General features: G+C 36.0%; 2 protein-coding genes and 1 long non-coding RNA gene across 4 annotated transcripts; 2 read left to right on the forward strand and 1 right to left on the reverse strand.

Annotated features, from left to right (window-relative positions):
• Positions 1-290: 290 nt before the first annotated feature.
• On the reverse strand, positions 291-3,040 carry LOC111574501 (retinal cone rhodopsin-sensitive cGMP 3',5'-cyclic phosphodiesterase subunit gamma-like). Its single transcript, XM_023279132.3, has 4 exons — positions 2,894-3,040; positions 1,090-1,198; positions 960-997; positions 291-877 (listed from the first exon to the last, which is right to left on the reverse strand). Exons 2-4 carry the CDS (start codon positions 1,188-1,190, stop codon positions 801-803), a joined length of 216 nt encoding a protein of 71 aa, XP_023134900.1. The 5' UTR covers positions 1,191-1,198; positions 2,894-3,040; the 3' UTR covers positions 291-800.
• A 5,430-nt stretch (positions 3,041-8,470) lies between these two features.
• LOC111574509 (retinal cone rhodopsin-sensitive cGMP 3',5'-cyclic phosphodiesterase subunit gamma-like) lies at positions 8,471-11,736 on the forward strand. Of its 2 annotated transcripts, XM_035952478.2 has the most exons (5): positions 8,511-8,589; positions 9,234-9,277; positions 10,673-10,778; positions 10,878-10,915; positions 11,059-11,736. In XM_035952478.2, the coding sequence occupies exons 2-5, from the start codon at positions 9,241-9,243 to the stop codon at positions 11,133-11,135; spliced, it is 258 nt and encodes an 85-aa protein (XP_035808371.1). In that variant the 5' UTR covers positions 8,511-8,589; positions 9,234-9,240; the 3' UTR covers positions 11,136-11,736. The 2 variants fall into 2 exon arrangements, with proteins under 2 accessions (XP_023134913.1, XP_035808371.1); XM_023279145.3 differs by lacking the exon at positions 9,234-9,277 and having other exon boundaries at positions 8,471-8,589.
• Positions 11,737-13,689: 1,953 nt separating this feature from the next.
• Positions 13,690-13,977, forward strand: LOC129349831 (uncharacterized). The gene is made up of 2 exons (XR_008602984.1): positions 13,690-13,776; positions 13,869-13,977. It is a non-coding gene; the product is annotated as an uncharacterized LOC129349831 (long non-coding RNA).
• The last annotated feature ends 6,085 nt before the right edge of the window (positions 13,978-20,062 follow it).

Consider the following 20,062-nt stretch of genomic DNA (forward strand, 5'->3'; position numbering starts at 1 on the left):
AAAATGAACTTAAGTAAAGGTGCTCATTACCTAATGGAACCACCTCACAGAGTATCAAATTATGGGATTATTATAGTGGATGCCTTCATGTGTAAACAGCATTTTAACATTGGAGTTGGCCCACGTGGAGCTAATCTAGTTGTCATATGTAAGCGCAACATTTTACACTTTAAAGCTCATAAAAGTTAAATTTTTGTCATTTCTGTATGTAATTTCTTGTCTCTTTAGAATCCACAAATGTGGAAGTACTGAAAAATCTATTTGTAAAAACCAATAAACAATCAATACCATTAAAATCACATTGGCTGCTTTATTGTTTGATAATAAAAAGTCAAGAGATACATATCCTGTAACTTACGAAATAATGGGGAAAGAAAACAGAAGAAACCAGGTGGTATGATGAAAATAACTTTATATATTTAACACCTGCAGGATATTTCGTGACTTTGTTACGTTTCCGTGTAAATTACAGATTTATAGAACTACAGACAAAGAAAAAGATGGATAATAGGTGCAAGAAATTAAAGTAAGAGGTAGTTCTTGTTTAAAGTGTATTAATGCAGTACAGAACAGAATAAAATATAATAAAATAGAATAAAATATAGAAGAATAGACTAGAATCTCTCTACTGGGTTTGATTATGGCAGATATAGATAAACCCTGGGACTGCAGAGATGTGCACCACAGTGAACGCTGCTGCAGCACTGGATAGAATCCCTGAACGCTCTTCGTCTTCAGCACATAAACCCTGTCAGGCAACATCTGTCCAGGCCCGGGGTAGGAGTCCAGCTCTGTGGGCTCTAAACGATGCCAAACTGAGCCAGGTCGCTGAGCTCCATGTCACCGAACGCCTCCCAGGGGCAGACGACTGCAGAATCTGCAGGGAAGAAACACCAAATCATGAGCAGACACATTCAAACATGGAGTAAATCCAGACTAAATGTGAAGTCCAGCCTCACCTCCTAGCCCCTCCATCCCTGGGACGTCGTTGTCGAAGCTATTTGAAACATAAATACATAGAAAAGTTAGATATTCTGCTTTTAAAGTGAATAAAACAGTAGATATAAATGATAAAATGACTCTTCTCACCCCTTCTGTCCGGCTTTAGGAGCCTTGCTCTTGAACTGCCTGGTCTCCTTCTGCTTGAACTTAGGAGGAGCGGCCTTGTTGCCTTCTGCTGCTGCGTTCATCTTGGAGGCTTTAAAACAAAGAAATCAACTTTTTCTAGCCGCCATTAACCCAGAAAGAGACGACTGCTGCTCCTCCTAATCCTCTGTATTAATAACCTGCAACCTCAGTGGTCCTCTTATCTGCTTACGTGTCATAAACTGCCTCCATATTCTAGTTTTAATCCTATTAGTGTCAGACTTATGAAGCCAGAGGTCGGCTGTCAGAGCATCTCAACATATTTGTGGGTCGAGGTATTAGTGTCTTCAACAGCTGAGGATCAAACTTGTTTGCAACCAAACAGGATCTCATCGATCTGGGACAAAACCAGATTATGTCAGGGATTATAATCTATTTTTTCAAAGATGGTATTGAACAAATTTAGCCACCTGAAGCCAATTTGCAAAATTAACAAGTAAGATATTCATCTGTGACGATGGTCTTCCTGCGTCACTGACAAAACACTTCAAGTCGATTATTTAACTTGTAGAATGTAAAATGATGAAAGATTATGTAAAAGATATTTTTTCATGGGTACATGTTTAATTGGAAAAAACTCAAACAGAACAAAAAATAAATTTATATGGACGAAAACAAAGAAAAGTAACAAAATCTGAAGAAAAAGAAAGTACACTTAATTTTAGGAAAAGAATGAAATCCAAAGAAACTGAGAGAGAACATTTGGCAAATCTTCAGACTTAATATAAAGTATAGAATATTAGCCTTCTTTTGCCATACATAAAGCTCAAACTAAAAAATATGAAATGTTTTGTAAAAAAAAAAAAAAAAAGGTAAAAGTTTTAACTAAGTACTTGCCTGATGCAAAAATAAATGGAAAATAATCTGAATATCAATATTCATTTAATATTTCTACACATATTCTGCATTTTAGATGCAGACTAAAAGTTGTACTAAGAATATCATGGTTTAGAGACTTGATTTAAAGTTTTAAATACAGTTAAAACATATTTTGGTAAAACATTTCTGCAGAAAAGATAATTCAGTATTAATAATTACAAAAGGAACACTTTTGATGATGAAAATAAAGAAAGCTGAGAGCAATTTCATTTTCATATCATGAGATAAAATGTAAGGAACATCTGAATAACAACAATACGTGTTTAATATTTAAATACATAATATTCATTCAAGCTTCAGTAGTGGACATGGTTTGGATACAGTTAAAGCTCATTTTAGTCAAAATTTTTATTAAAAGGTGCATTTTTTTTGAAAAATGACAAAAAAAATGCAAACATCTTGATGTCTTGACTACACAATATCAAACTTAATTTTTTATACATAAAACCTTGAAGTATAGGGAATGTTTTAAACTCAACACTATACAGCAGTAGTAGTTTAGGTTTCGTGTTGTGAAGTGGAATAAAATAAAACAATAGCAATATGGATCTAATATTTAAATACATATATGGATTTCAGAAGATTCATTAGTCTACACTCAGAGTATCATCATTCAGAGACTAATTTATACAGTTGAAATGTAATAATATAATTATAAAACAATTCATTATAAAAATGGTACCATTATGCAGCTTTTATAGTATATTAGAGGTTTAATCTTTGCAAAAAAAAAAAGGTGCAGGATCCCAAAAGATACTTAATATTTCTACGTTACAAATATGTAAAAGACAGAGCAAACAAACTCTTCTCTCTGGAAAATGCATCTCTAAAGGAACTCTTATAAAAAAAGAAAAAGAAACGCACTTACTTGTTTTGTTGGAGGACGGAACCTCTGCAAAGAGAAAAAGCCAAAAAAGCAGCTGCAAGACAAAGACGAGTCTTTCTTCTCGCAGTCTCTCTTTTCTGTCTGCTCATCGTCCCATCGTTCCTCTTTTATGGACTTCACAGGATTACTGTCACCTCCTCCCACTGATTACTGATTGATGAGACGGTGTTCAGATCACCACGAGGGCTGAGAGTATTCAGGGGGAAGTAAACCTCTTAAGTCACAGATAATTGGTTGATCTTTAATGGGTCATACTTTTCTAAATGAACTTCAATACATTTAAAATATTGAGATTCAACATTAAGCGTCTACCTTCTGTTTTTATTATTATTATTATTATTATTATTGCACTGTTTCCTTTAAAAAGCTAAAGAATTTTATTTCTAAAGGATATCTGACTAAAAAAAATAATATTTCAGCATTCACTTCAAAAAATGTTATTGATAAACTGACAGCAGTTGGCGCAGTCAGCTTTTAAAAATCATGATCAAATGACAAACTGTTTTTAGTTTAGGCCAGATGGTGAGAAAATGTGGGATTACAAGTAATTATCTCTCACTCTGCAGCTCAGTGAAGTCATGGAGATCATAAGAGGTTTGCATAACAGAAACATGGACTAAAACTGTGCCCTGCTCTACAGAACGTGTCAGCAGCAGCAGAGATTTAATGAGGCAACAGCTGAAGCTTCATGTCTTCATGGCACCACATGAGTAAAACTAAAACGGACACAAATAACAAGTCATAAGTGATGTAGTGTGAAAAATAACACTCATCAATAATACATGATATATTACCTACATTAAAAAAACACATTATCACACCACAAATTTAACAAAACAGCAAGAAAAAAAATGCATGAATATGCTCAATAGTGTCAAGAAAAAATGTACTATAATTCAGAAATCTTCAAACTGAAGCTGTGAAAGTGTTGTGTGTGTTTTTTTTTTTAATGTTTGTATTAGTTTGAATTATTTTGTTTAGATTTTGTGCACAGAAAACTTTCAAATTTTGTTTTTTGGGCACAAATATCAACTTACAAATGACTTTTTTTCCACTGTAAAACACCTCAACACTATCATTAAATGTTAAAAATTATTTAAAAACATGTTTTCTCCTTGCTTTCGACTGTTTTCAACAACAACTGACCTTATCGCTCAGAGTGACTTACCTAACTGTGGATCATAATAAGCTGCTTGAACAAACAAACTATGCAGTTATTTTTATGATAGTTTCATAAATACACGTTTTAAAATACTGAGAGAAAAAAATACACGCAGTATTTTTGGGTTGCTTATGCGATATCTTGTTTAGGGGGCTTGCTGCCTTAAACACTCATGAATACACAACAAATCGGCATTAAAGATTTTAATCAGTGGAGTTTAGATGCGTTAACATTGATATTAAAATCTGAATAAGAATTGAAATTCTAAAACATTAACTAATGTGTAAACTACACCATGGCCTTGTGGAACTTGAGTTGTTTTTTCTTCACTTTTTTGTCATCAGAAACAACAGATGCAACACTTATAAAGCATTTGCTTTAGTTTTATTCACAATTATTCCTGTTATTAAGAATATGAATAACCAGAGAGGGTGAGCTTTGTTTTTTGGTTTTGTTTTACAGCAGCTATCATCAAGAAAGTTTGTGTCCTTTCTGGTCTTTGAGTTAAAGCAGGGTGTCAAACTCATCTTAGTTCAGGGGCCACATTCAGCCCAGTTTGATCTCAAGTGGGCCAGAACAGTACAATCACAGCATAATAACCTATAAATAACCCCAACTCCAAATGTTTCGCTTTGTCTTAGTGCAAAAAAGTACATTCTGAAAATATTCACATTTAATGAACTGTCTTTTTGCAAAACATTATGAACAAACTGAAATTTCCTAAGAAAAATAAACTCAATTTGAACAACATTATGCCTCAGTTTATCATTTACACATTACAACTTACAGATCACAGTGTGTCTGCAAAGGCACAAAACATTAGTGACAGGTATCTGGAAGTGAATAATACAGTATTTTACTTTTTGATCGAAACGACAAAAGTCAGACAAAAAAGACAAAAAACAAGACAAAATATTACAAAAATGAGACACAAAATGACAAAAACGGGACACAAAGCAACAAAAACATAGACAACACAAGCAAGACAAAAGAAACAAAATGATGCACAAAACACAATGAATAAAGCGGAACAAAATGACAAAAATGAGACAAAAAACACAAGCGAAACAAAACGGAAACCCAAAATGACAAAAATGAGAAAACGGCGAAAACAAGAGACAAAAGTCAAAAGTCAGACAAAAACAAGACAACATATTACAAAAATGAGACACAAAATGACAAAAGAACAATGAGCAATATAGTACCTTATGATCAAAACAACTTGTCGGAATTATTTTAAATTTATACTTTTACAAATTTACAAATTACAGTTAATGTCTTCTCTGTAATTTTTACACTTTATAAAGTCGTCCAGTGGGCCGGATTGGACCCTCTGATGGGCCGCTTTTGGCCCACGGGCCGCATGTTTGACACCCCTGAATTAAAGTGAGTGAAGTTTCTGATATTTTGCTGGTGATGGTTAAAAAAAAAAAAAAAAAAAAGTGGGCATGCTGGTTTTAATTGCATGTGCAGTATTTCATTATCTTATACAACATTACTTCACTATTTCTGTATCATTACCAGCGTAAGTCACTTTTCTCATCCAGTCATACTGTAGCTTACTTATTTTTATTTTCAGTAATCTTTCTTCTGTCTTGTTACTGTTATTTTTTCTGAGCGACATCTGGTAATATCCTTCATTATCTTAACTTATCTTTGATTCCTCACCCTCATGCATGATACATTTTCCGCATCTTTCATTATGATGATAATACAAAGCAATTTATAAAAAATCTAAATTTTACACAAATTTATTTTTTCTTTTTATTTTACCTTTATTTAATCAGATAAAAGACTCATTAAGATAGAGACCTCTTTCACAAGGGTGACCTGGCCAAGAGAGGCAGCACCAAACATCAAAGTAAACAAAAACAGACAGATAACAATAACAACAAACATTACAATAATAAATACAAGCAAGTAAATGCATAAAATACTGAAGTTATTTTCACAGTAACAATTTAGGAACACAGGCGCTGTTCAAAGGATTTCCGTTGTCGATTTCTTAAGATAGAGCGGAAGGTTTCCAATGAAACAAATTCTCACAATTTCAGTTCAGATTGGAGGACATTCCAAGCAGAGGGGCAGAGAGACTGAAAGCTTTGTTCAGTTTCAGTTCGAACACGAGGAGCAGAGAGATACAAAATGCCATTCGATTTTGATTGTAGGATATAACGGCTTCCAGTTCTCCGAAGAAAAGTGCAAAAATAAGAAGGATCCAAGCCAAGAAGAGCCTCATAAACCAGAGTCATCCAGTGTGTATATCGCTGTACATTCAAGGAAGGCATGCCAGCTTTAGCATACAATTCACAGTGGAAACAGAAACAGAAAAACAATGAAATTGTTGCCCTTCCTGCATGAACAGCTTTCTAAATGTTCAGGCTGATAGCACACTGAACACAACAATTTGCCTGATGGCTGTGAAAAAGGATAAAAGAAAGAGTGAAGCAGGAGTAGAAGGTAAAAAAAAATCCCTCTAACTGTGAGACTGTGGAAAACAAATGTAGACTGAACCCACAACTTCAACACCAGCAGTGTAAGATTCAAACCAAATGAGCCACCTGACAGCGACTACAAAACTGATGATCTTTATGATTTAAGGCCTGTCGTTACCAAACGTGTCAGTTTAAACTCTTTATACTTGTGCACATGTGTATAGCAAGAAACAGGTCTGTTAATGAGGAGACAAATCTGTAAATACAACATAAGAAGGTTGAACGAGGATGTATTGATGGCTCGATTATGTCAACTCCTAGGACAGTTTACTTTATGTACACACTGAATTTATTAGAATGACGTTTGTTAATAAGTTACAACCTTTTGATCTTGATTAAAGCATTTAAGACTGAAGAATTGCTTAAATCAGTTGAAGGGACTCTGCAGAAGATATATCAGCGAGCTCTCTTGTTCTTAGGTTCAATGTTCTCACTGTCCACCTGCTTCAATAATCTCATCATCCTCTCACTCTAAGGACACAAAACTGAGTCATGCCTAAAGCAAACTTTTGCCGGGCACCCAGCCAAGATTGCTTTAAGTTCTATATCTCATTAGTGTCAGAATAAAAATATTGGGCCATTATACAAGAACAGAACATACATGTGATACAATCCATCCTAAAAGCTCCTTAACCCCTCTGCATGAGCTCTTCCCCTTTTGTTCCAGCTTATGCAGCTTCAAGCCTGTTAAATCAATCTCATTGGTCAGTATGTTCCAGGTCTTTATTAAATCTGTATGTTGTTTACACAGAGAGCAGCACCTCAGCCACAAGAGTTCATCATCAGGCTTTATTTTGGATTCAAAGCAAGGATTATTTTCTGCATGTTTATGAATGATTTGGATGTTTCAACATTTCATGTTGAATGAACAGTCTGACCTATTTGGTGTCTTTGGAACCTTGAGGATCTATGCTACAATCAACACATCTACATAGCAACATGACAGAATAATCATGATTAAAACGACACATATGAGGACAAAAGCCGTGGCGAAGGAAGTCACAGCATTCAGGTTTCATTATTTTTAGACATACTTCACTTAATATTCTGTTTCTTAAATATTTATATACTTTGAAATTTCAATTGCTGCTTGGTTGGGTTTTGAAAACTAACGTGCTTTGTTAAATTTAGGAGCTGATCACGACTAAGGTTAGAATATAACCTTTCATATCTGCAACAAGCCTCTCCTCCATTTTCGTGGTTACCAGGGCAACGAGTCCCACCACATCTGAAAGGAGGGACAGTGACGACCCAACAACTCTCTAAGAGGACATTTTCACCTGCACTTATTCAGACCTCCGCAAGAAATTGCCAAATTTAAACCTAATGCAATTGTGTGTTACAAATATATAGAATTAATTTAGGCTTGTCCAACAATTCTCCTTTTTTCAATTTAGAGTTTAGCTTTAATTTTGAAGTTATGTTAAAAAAAAAACTGCTTTTTGAGGTCACAGTGACCTTCGATCACCAGCTACTAATCAGTTCATCATTCAGTCAAAGTGACCGTTTCCACCAAATTTAAGAAATTCTTAAGTGATATCATGCTCGTGAGAATAAGACACAATGTCTCTGATCTTGTCCGTCTCCTTTAAAGCTTTAAAGGCTGAGTGTAAGAGATACTGCTGCCAATGGTTCTGTTCTTTAGAGTCTATCTACTGTTGTATTGAGACTCAGTGTGAAATCAAAAATGAGTTTATGGACATTAAGTTTGGCCATAAAGACCTCTTTTACCTGGATGAAAACTATAATATTTGATTTACTCCAAATTAATTAAAACGCAGGTCGTGTTTGGCAAACAGACTTGCATAATGCAAAAACATTACACAATGTAAAAACTGTCACAACAAGGATGTCTGCGCCCACCTGAGCAGGCTTATCCATAAGGCTGTCTGAAAATACCTCCAGGACAGGCTTTATGTATGACTAGATTAGTGGCACATATAAATGTGAGAGGGAAGACGGAGGACTTTTCAAACTGCACAGTCTTCTGAGGACAAGACAGGAAACACACAGTGGTTAAGGTAAGAGACTTTATTGTTTCATTCACATAGAAATGCTTTTTGTTTAGCTGCAGGAACACTTACTGTAGTTTAGGTAGATTTCAAATAGAATCTGATTACTTGCTATGATGCTTTCACTTTGTAAATAGACAAAATGTTATTTTCTGGTCAATTTGAACCCTCGAGATTCTCTTCTATTCATACACTGTGCATATTTAATAGCTAAATTATGATGATGGGCTACTATATGTACGATTTTTATACAGTAACATAGCTTAATTCAAATATTGTCAAGATAAGTCGAGTTCTCCAAGCATTTTCAAATGTATTTGTGTATATTCAGGAATAGTGACAATATTTTTTACAACCTGTAACTATTCTACAGGAATGTTTTGAGTCATGGTGCCTTAATATCGGTATATTTTTTATAGGTGGTAATTTTTTTTGTATTTTATGTTATTGGCAGCATTGCACTTAAAAATGAGTAACATGCATGCACAAGAGAGAGTTTAAAAATGTGCTTAACAAAGACACCAATGACTGCATGAATCCAAATCAACCATGAGGAACTGGTGTAAATTTTTTGCAGAGATAAAAGGTCACATCATCAGCAAAAGAGTGTTGTCCGTCCTAATGGATCCATTATGAATCCGTTTGCATTGCAGTTTGTTGATGGCTGGTAGGCACGTGCAGTGGGCTTCACCTTTGGGTAAGCAGCAAGATGTCAAAACTAGAGTCCAAGTAGAGCTATGGGTAAAAAATGTGACAATATTCAATGTTACACTCTAACAAAATCGAACCAATTTAGGCAAATTTGTGAAATGAGTAACAACACTTTGGAGTTTTCCACTGCCTGTTTGGGCTGTCCTACTGCATGTGCCTTGGTGGGAGAAACAAGGATAAAGAAATACATGAGCTGACACAAAATGATTAAGATCAGCACAATTTGATAGCCTGAATCTGCTTTGTAGGCCTCTCATTTGGTATTTTTGGTATTTCACATGCTTTGACATGCTGCCTCAGTAATCTTTTACATAGAGTAGGTGGCATGGCTCTTTCCTCCATCCTTGTTTCTCCTCATTTTTTTGTGTTGTGCTGTACTGTATCAAACAGAATCTTAAGGCCTCAGTATGCTTCAAACACAGCAGCACTGAAAAATAATGCCACAAACTGCAGTTCCTCAAATGACCACTAGAGGTTCCAAAAGCGAGTTGATCCCTATATACTCCCATGTTAAAATGTCCAGCTTTAGTGCAGAAATAAACATGTTTACAGCCTGGTACTAAAAAGGTTTTGGGCTCTTTAGCTAATTTCCCCATTCATGACAACAGAGGTTATTTATTTAAGTCAATGTTTTAAATTGTTTGAAGTTTTAAAGTAATGCATAATTGAAGGCGAGGCTGCAGTGAGTGACAGGTGGGTGTCGAATTTGAAGTAAATTTTCAAAATGTTGTAAGAGAAAGGAAAGGAAATGTGTTTCTATTAACTGCTTTGAAGATAATAAACTAGGCTGTGTTGTGCCATCAAGGTGGCAGTATGGGCTGCGTTAGACAGGGCGGTAACAAACAGTAGAAAGAATGGAAATGAAAAAAACAGCTGTTTGCTAAATACTGAAAAACCTTAAAGAAAGAAACAAAACTTTGGTCATCTCCATGGAGAAACATCTTCAGGAATGGTTTTCAATTAGACAAGTTGTAAGTTTTTTTTCATGTCAGCTGGAGAGAAAGATAACGAACGAAATGGAAATGGCTGATCAATAACTTTCACTACATCAGGACTTATTCAGAAACAGTGTTCCCATCCTTCATGAAGTTCATTTATTCTCTAAAGACAAGGGCAAAAATCACCTCAGGAGAATTATTTTTTAAAGAAGTTTTAATCAAATGCTGCTGTTTCCATGACTTTTTCAAATGCAACACTTCAAAATGTGACTAAAAATGTCCAATAGGCTTCAAGAAACACATGGGACACCAGATGTTTGAAGCATATTGAGACCTTTAGAGTGTTATATGTTGGTTTTACAGTCCTATTTTTGCTCTTTTTATTTCAGTTAGAGTACACTGTGGACAAAGCCCATTCATTTGTCTTTCTTTTGACTCTGTAGAAATGAACGCCGCAGCAGCAGAAGGCTCCAAGGCCGCTCCACCCAAGTTCAAGCAAAAGGAAACCAGGCAGTTCAAGAGCAAAGCTCCTAAAGCTGGACAGAAGGGGTGAGACACACTCATTTAAAAACAACAAAAAGGTGTACGAGAACATCATAAACTACGCTAGAACATTCATAGATGACACTGATTGTTTTTCTGCTACAGGTTTGACAATGATGTGCCAGGCATGGAGGGTCTTGGAGGTTTGAGAGCTTATCTTCTGGACTTTGAATCAGTTTATAAAATCAGATTATGGTGGTCATTTAGTTTTGACTCTACTGTAAACTTAGTCCTTTTTTATTCCATGCCTTCCCTTACTAAGTCAGTCTATCCTTTTCTTCTGCAGACTCTGCAGTCGTCTGCCCCTGGGAGGCGTTTGGAGACATGGAGCTGAGTGATCTGGCTCAGTTTGGCATCGTCTAGAACTGTTCGACCCTTCAGCCGCAGAAATACTAGTTTATACATGTTCTCCTGATATAGCATCAAACATGATTCTCTACAAAGAATCATGTTTGCATTTCAGTCTTGAATCTGAGAATTGGTCCACGAGTAGACATAGATTTGTGTTTATTATGTATGTTATCATGTATTTTATGTTGACTTTGGTATCTTACTGTCATGAATTAGCATCATATATCAGCCCCAGCAAGGACATATGGAGGGATTTCAATGTACGAAGTTGAATGAGGAAGTGCAGAAGATAGCTATAAAACCAGGATGATTGGTGATTTTTATTTGCCGGAAGAAACATTTTAAGCCAAATAAGTCAACACAACCATTACTGAGTTTTTAAATGAGTCACAAAAGAACAGATTCAAACTTCCAGAGTGTCATACCTAACAAACTTAAAGAGCCAATCCCGATTGCAGGGAATTGTGTTTTTGTTCTTTTTTTTCCAGTTTGAATGTATGTGTTTAGTTGTTGGTCACTGATTTATTCTTCTAAAATAAAACCTATTTTAATACATACTGTATTAATACATCCAATATTTTTTTGACTTCTAATAAATACACACAAAAGATGATGCAGCAGGTTTGTGTTGTTTTTCCGAGACCAAATGCTACTACAGTGCAAAATCACAGGTTTAAACATCCCACATTACCTGAAATCACACCTCCTGACTCTGCACTGAATCTCCTGTTATCCTGCTTGATACAACCAGCAGGTTGCATATATATAAGTCCACCCTTTTGGCCAGAAAAGCTCATTTCCAGTCCAAACCAATGTACCGAGAACAAACACAGAACCTTTTCTTTTTCTTTTACCTCACTCTATTTTATTTACAGGAATAAGTGTCTTATTGCTGTTTTTAATGTCTCTTTTGATTTATATCGCATTAGATTCCTGTGTTCAATAACTTTTAAAAAATGGAAAAGCCAAGAAACGTCAGTCTATTTTATTCATTCCACAGTTTGCTGTTGCTGACATTTTGATTTGATCTGTGACTGTATAGAAAAAAACAAACTATCCACCCGTTAATTAACTCAACCATGAATAAACCATACATAAATTGGTGATACAACTTCCTTGATTTTGTGGTTAAATGCTCACTGTCATTAATTCAGACTCAATGAGCTGGAAGCACATTTTGATCATTCATATTGACCTCTTAAAAGTCACATTACATCTACAATGAACTTTCAGTGGAAAATATGATCAGAAACACTACAGGAGGATACAGAACGCTGCATCACTGTGAGCAATAAGACTGTTTTTTGTTGAAAATTCAAACATTCGTCTAAATGTTGGAAAAATATATATACATTTTCAAACTGTAATGACCTGTTCAGATTCTAAATTAACAATTTATGAAGTAATCAGACAATTTGAGGTAGTTTGTGTTGTGCTCTGATATCAGGTTGCCGCTGAGCAATACAGTATACTGATTGTGGTTGAATTAGCTCAAACAAATGACCTGCAGGTTTAAATTTCTTCTTAATCTGGATCTTTTTTGAGAAAATGGACAGCCCCAGTTTGTAATAAACACTAATTACTCTGATGGTAAACATGATGCAAAACATTTCACTCATATTTTGCCAGGCTTGTGGATGCTATGTGGAAGATAAACGCAGCAGCAGCTCCTTATTTTGTGTGAGTTCATTACATAGGGAAATCGTGGTTTATCATCTTTTCAATTAACTATACATGCAAATACTCTTTAAATCACTTTGGGCTGGACACCGTTTCTACTTTTAAGATAAAAAAAAATCACAAAACCTCCAATATATGTTTTTTTCACCCTGTAAAAATTAGGGTAAATGTTAAAAGGTGAAGTTATAGTGAGTGGGTATTTTTTCCCATCTGCCACGGCAGCAAGTTCATGCCACACTTTCAAAACAAGCTACACAAAGATCAGTTGAACAGAAGTGTTATAAAACTTTATGATTTGGTTTTACAGAAGTGAAACCTGTAAGGAAGAGGAATAACTGGCTAACTGTGCACACACGTCTGGTTAACTTCCCCTAACCTTGGCTCAATTTTAATTCCTACAGTTGTCAGCATTGATAATGTAGCTTCTGTTTTATATCATCATGTATTTCTCCTTTATTAAGGATCAAAAGTTTATCGTATTCGCCTCGGCACTGTTAAAAATGATCCAACTTCATCTTAAATACAATAATTGAACAAAATGAAATGAAATTAACATAGTTCTTCCTGAAATTATTGCAGCAAATGTGACTTCAGTTTATTAATTAATTTTCTTCTGCATAAAGATGAAAACGCATGGAACTATTTGAGGATTCGATGCTGGAAACTCCTAAGAAAATCTTTAAAATATGTGGCTACATATGATATTGTGTCACCTGTACATACTTGGGAACTATACATGAGGGAAATAATTGTAAAATATAAAAGATGTGGGTTTGTTTTTGTTTTTTTTTTTTTTGCTTTTTTATTTTCAGCACAGTTGCAACCTTCACTCTGCAAGAAATAATATGGACTGTGTGGCCTCAGTGAATAAAGAGACAAAGATTAATATTGTTACTAAAATATACTTTATTAGAAGATATAAAGCATTTATCACATGGTATGTAATTCTATAGATAGATAGATAGATATTTAGGTAGATAGATAGATAGATAGATAGATAGATAGATAGATAGATAGATAGATAGATAGATAGATAGATAGATAGATAGATAGATAGATAGATAGATAGATAGATAGATAGATAGATAGATAGATAGATAGATAGATAGATAGATCACAATAAGTTATTTACAAGTGATTTAGTAATGTATTTGGTATAGTCTACCCATTTTAGATGAGATTACTGGCCAGTTGTCCCAAAACTGAATCCCAAGCAGCGGTACAGTGCGCTACACTTTTACACAAGTGCCGGGCTACACAGGAAAACAAGGCCTCAACAGAGACTTCCTTAGATGTAATAACTGATGATAATGAAGCTCAGAGAAAGACTTCCAGGTTGGTGACATGTAGCGGCTCAGGTCAAGAGAAGAGTCATTCTTGGGGACTGCGGTCCAAGAGCTTCTTCCTCCACTTATCAGTCGCCCGGAAATGAAACCCACACTGCCTCATATCCACGCTTAAAGTGAGGAGAGCAGAAAAAAAGCAGGAAAAGCTGCTGGATTGCAGCCACCAGGAATAAACTGTTTCTGCCACAGTTGACTATACGATGCCAAACTGGGCCAGATCGCTCAACTCCATGTCGCCGAACTCCTCCCAGGGACAGACGACTACATTATCTGCATAAAAGGAAGCAGAAGTTGGAAATTAACACCACACCCACTTCCTGCCAAGCATCTACTGCATCAGATACTGTTCTCATAGTTACCTCCAAGGCCGTCCATCCCGGGAACATCATTAACTCTAAGGAAAGCAGAAAGAGGTTTGATGAGTCAGATCTATAATCTCTAACAGTTTTCGGTAACTTTTCATCATCTCTGTAGCCTCACCCCTTCTGTCCAGCTTTGGGAGCCTTGCTCTTGAACTGCCTGCTCTCCTTCTGCTTGAACTTGGGGGGAGCAGCCTTGGAGCCTCCAGGACCTGCTGCTGCGGCGTTCATTTCTATAAAAACAGCAAAAAGATCCTCCAAAGTTTCAGGCTACAATCTCGATTACCCTCCTCAACTAATCCCCTTAACCTAACTGCATTACCGTAAAGCTTTAACACCCATAATTGGTCATAATTAGGTGATTATGCCTAACTTTAAGCTGTTGGTAATGTCTGTTATGTGACCAGCTAAAGATGCTCTAATAATAATACGATGCTTTGTTTCTGAGTTGGACTGACATGAGAAGATGAGCACCTCCGTGTCGTCTGAGCTTAAGGTGTAAAGATAGAGTGAAGAAGACATGATTCTTATTTATCTAACCCTTACAGACATGATTTTCTCATCGATGGATTGGCAAGAAAGCAAATATCTCCCAAAATGTTGAGCAATGCCTGCATGGTGAAACCTTTGTCTAGAGTTGATGTGCAGAGGAAAGTGAAAAATGCAGTTTGTAGAGGTTTGTAAATATTTAAAGTCTGCAGGACTGTTGGAAAATATTGTACATGTTGAGTCCAGGTTTTTATTTTTTTTTTTTAAATGGATAGTAAATTAAATAAAATTTATTTTTTTCTATTTTTTAGGATTGATGGCATTATAACTGTAATACTGCAGAGAAGAATTTTTTTGAAGTTCTTTATCATTCTAGTCATGGTTGTGCTGTTTCCATAGAGAACTTTATAGTGTGGAGAAAAATGAGCCCGCAGTGAGTAAAAAATGTGACAGTGGCAAAAAAATCCCCAGAAAATTCTTGCAGTTCAGAGATTAGACCAAGAAAAATAATCACAAATGTTATGTTTTTGGTTTAATATAATAATTAAATAATATAATAAACCACAGTCAATGTGGTGATTTTATACAAAAATTTAAAAATATAAAAAAAGAAAAAAGTTGCACGGTGGCTTCGTGGTAAGGACTTTCGCCTTGCAGCTAGAAGATTCGCATCCCAGCCTTCCTGGGATCTTTCTGCATGGAGTTTGCATGTTCTCCCCGTGCTTGTGTGGGTTTTCTCCGGGTACTCCAGCTTCCTCCCACAGTCCAGAAACATGCTGAGGTTAACTGGTAGCTCTAAATTGTCTGTAGGTGTGAGTGTGACTGTTTGTTTCTATATGTAGCCCTGTGATAGACTGGTGACCTGTCCAGTTTGTCCCCTGCCTTCACACTAAGTCAGCTGGGATAGACTCCAGTCCCCACGACCCTAATGAGGAGTAAGCAGTGTATAGATGATGGATGAATGGAAAAAAGAAAATCAGTGTTGCCAATGGCATAAAACATTTGGGACAGCATCTGATTTGAAGCAGCTGATTTGAGCAATAACAGCAAATAGGAATCTCTTTCTCTGGTTTAAAACTTCCCAAACAAAAATGTAACCATCCAACCTAAAAGCAGTAAATGCTAGTGATCCTGTTACTGTACATGTTGCAGAGAAGCTGTTCTTGAAATCAAAAGAAATGCAACATCTGCCAAAGAAATGACAACATTTTAACATTTCAAAAAATCTGCAAATGCTTTCTATATATGCACAAGAAAAGCAAAAACCATTAATCGAGTCTAAGCAAACTTTTTAAACTGACTGCAGCTACAGTGTGAGCTGATGCTCGCTGAGTCTCACCTGCTGTGGTTTGGTGGTTTGGTGGTTTGGTGGTTTCAGCAAAGAAAAGTTGCCTGGAAGAGCTGAGCAAAGGAAGACATGCAAAACAAAGAGGAGTTTCTCTTTCTTTCTGCAGTCTCTCTGTCCTGAGGTTGCCCCCCTCGCTGGCAGCGTTTATATACCCGCCATGGTTGCAGACAAAGCTGTTAATGGAGTTTGAGATGGGGTATTTTCAGGGGATAATCTTATGGCCGTGAGAACAGCTCGTACTCTGTGCTGCAACACGTCCCGACTCATCCCTGGTCTGTTGCCACTGAAGCAAACTGAGTCATCCTGAGATCAAAAACACAAAAACAAACCACATGCAAACAGAACATTACATAAAATATCATTTTAATTTTTTTATTTAGCCTTGATTTATACAGGTAATCTCATAGAGACATGGGGACTCATTCTCAAGAGAGAACTGTCCTCAAATAACAAAATAACACTTAGTCACTGACAAGCAACACTAGGAATCTGTACTAGACAATATAACAATACAATATAACACTGAGTTGCACACAGGTTTGCTGCAAAACACAACGCAGATATCAAAGCGCCAAGCAATAAAATTAAAGAGTAAAAACAAGAACTAGTCCTAAGAGATGATATTTCCCGAGTATTTAAAAGACATTTGAAGTCCACCAAGGGAATAAAGTTGGAAGCAGTGAAGTCCTGGGAACGTAGACAATCTCTGAACTGTTTATGTGACATGAAGGAGGATAAATATGTCGGCAGCAGACCAAGGATGGATTTGTAAATGAAATGATAGCAGTGGAGAAGTCTGCACATGGACAGTGATGACCAGTTAGCCAAGGAGTACAACGTGCAGTGGTGTGTGAGACGGTTTGTAGCAGGGGTGTCAAACATAAGGCCAGCAGGCCAAAAGGGGACAACCAGAGGGTCCAATCCAGCCCACGGGAGGACTTTGCAAAGGGTTAAAATTACATAGAAGACATTAACTGCAAATTGTGAATTTGTAAAACTACAAATTTAAACATAATTATAATTATATCTTGACCAGTTGTTTTGATCAAAAAGTAAAATATTATATTGTTCAGTTCCAGAAACCTGTGACTGAATGTTTTGTGCCTTTGTTGGTACACTTTGATGTGCAAGTTGTAATGTAAATGATAAACTGAAGCATAATATTGTGCTTATTTTTCTTAAGAAATTACAAGTTGTTGATGTTTTGTAAAAAAAAAAAAAAAAAAAAAGTTCCTTAAATGTGAACATTTTCACAACGGTGTTTTGTTGCACTAAAACAGAGGGGAAAATTTGGAGCTGTTGTTATTTATACATTATTATGCTAATACTTACCTTGTCCAGCCCACTTGAGATGAAACTGGGCTGTATGTGGCCACTGAAATAAAATGAGTTTGACACCCCTGGTGTGCTCCATGATTAACAGCATCTAGCAGTGTGAGAAAGTGGCAAACAATATCTCTATAATCAAGTACAGGCAAGAAGGTGGCAGCAAAAAGCCATTTCCTGGCATTAAAAGAAAAACAGGATTAGTTCCGGAAAAAGAAACCCAATTTTGATTTAAAGCTTCTTTAAAAGATTTTCAATGTGGGTTTTAAAACAGGCTTTCTTCAGTTGTGATGCTGAGGTATTTGTAAGAGGCCACTAACTCAGTAGGGGTGCATTGTGCAGTTGTAAAACCAGGGAGAACTTCTGACACATTCTTTTTACCAGAAAATGACATAACTTTTGTTTTGTCAGCATTAAACACTAGTCTAAGGTGTAACAGACGTGACTGAATGATGCCAAATGCTGACTGAAGATATTCAGTCAGAAGGGCAACATTGTTCGTGCAACAATAAATGATAGTGTCACCAGCATAAACATGGGCAGATGCATTTATATTTTACACTACAAATACACAAATACAGGCTGATCACCTGCTCCCAGCCACACATCACTAGACTTTAGCAAGATGATGCATGCATGTGATTGCATCGCACAAAAAGCAACTGAACTTTGATTTTTGATTATTTGCAGCATAAATAAATGAAATATTTAAAATACTTGCACATTAAAGGCACAAGTTGGTTGCTTTAATTTGAGAAAAAATGGGAAAATTGAAGATCTCCAAAACAAGAAGAAAATAAATTAAATCTAAAGGATCTGTGTTTAACTTTTATCAATTCTTTATGAACAAAGAAAAAAGCTATTGCATATGTGTGAGTGCATATGAAGAGGCCAGAAATGGTTTAAAATAGGAGGGGCAGTTAAAATTTAATTCAGTTCAATTCAATTTTATTTATATAGTGGCAATTACAATTCAAATTGTCTCAAGACACTTTACAGAATCCATATGCAATATCTTTTTCCTTTGTTAAACTGACTTCTGCATTTAGGTTGCAGCCATTTAAGTGCTTCATACATGAGTTCTACAGACAGCAGAAAACAAATCTACACAGAGATTTATATGCAGCATTAAGAGGCCTCAGACAAGTGTCAGAAGTGTAGCTTCTGACTACAGCAAAGGGCCAGCAACTAAAAATCTAACTAGACATGATGGTAAAGCCTCGACCTGTCAATAATTAGATTTAATCGTTGCTTCTTTGTTTTGGGAGCAATGCAATTAGGAGAAAGCTGATCTGCTGGCTGTGCTTTCCAAAGGTATTACACTGATTAGAGCCAATTTGATTGGATTGGATTAGATCAGATAACAGGCAGATTACAGCACCATGGAGCACATCGTGGCCAAAGACTGCACAGCTATATGCCTCATAACAGACCACGTGAGAAAATAAACTCTTTCAGGTTGTTTTCCTTCTGCAAAATGTGCATAATAAGTGTTGAGATGATGTTCTGGACAAAAAAAGCAGCAAAAAATAACCTAGTGTTTCAATTTTTAGGCCGATCTGAGAGCGTTGAGGTCGGTGGACTTGACCATCTGAGAACATCACCATCAGTGACAGCAGTACATTTAGAAGCTGGTGGTAAGTGATGGACTGGATTCCGCCTCATAGACCTGATGACCTGAATTCTGTTGCGTAGATGTAATCTTGAACCCACACACACTGTAGGTTCCCACCACTTTGTTCCTTAACACAACTCCAACTTGCACAAGGGAAAAAACTATTTTAAAAAAACACAAATTTTGAGATAATCACCCAAACAAACCTTGAATTAATGTCACAGGAATGAAAAATATATAGTCCAATCTCTTTCTTATTGATAGAATTAGGTGAAATTTTATTGCTGGTGCTGCTGAGATGGGTTTCCTCACAGTAGAAGGATTTAAAATCATTTTGGGATCTTTTTAAATCACAGACATCCACAACCTTTATTTCTAAAGGCTTCAGAGAGCTTTATAGAACAGCAGAGCCTTCTTCTTCAAGAAGAAATGTTCAATGTGTCACTGCTCAATGAGGTTCTAATCACCAGAACCTGATTCCAATCTGATGGATTTAATAATGTGAGAAATGTAGGATTGTATTTGTTTTTTTCCTGTGTGATTATCTGTAGATTTATTGATTAATTTACAATCTGAAAATCACCACAGACAGAAAAAAAATGCAATCTTCAGTGCTTTATCTGCTGTCAGAGGGTCTGAGCAGCCTAACAGGAGGAATCCAGGGCGAAAAGACCATGCAGCTTTTAATGCTAATGTTTTATTTTATTTTTATTTACCATTATTTAACCGAGAAATCTCGTACACACAGTTTATGCACCGGGAACCTGCAGCTCAGG

Source organism: Amphiprion ocellaris, chromosome 1 (assembly GCF_022539595.1).
Source record: "Amphiprion ocellaris isolate individual 3 ecotype Okinawa chromosome 1, ASM2253959v1, whole genome shotgun sequence".
NCBI lineage: Eukaryota > Metazoa > Chordata > Actinopteri > Pomacentridae > Amphiprion > Amphiprion ocellaris.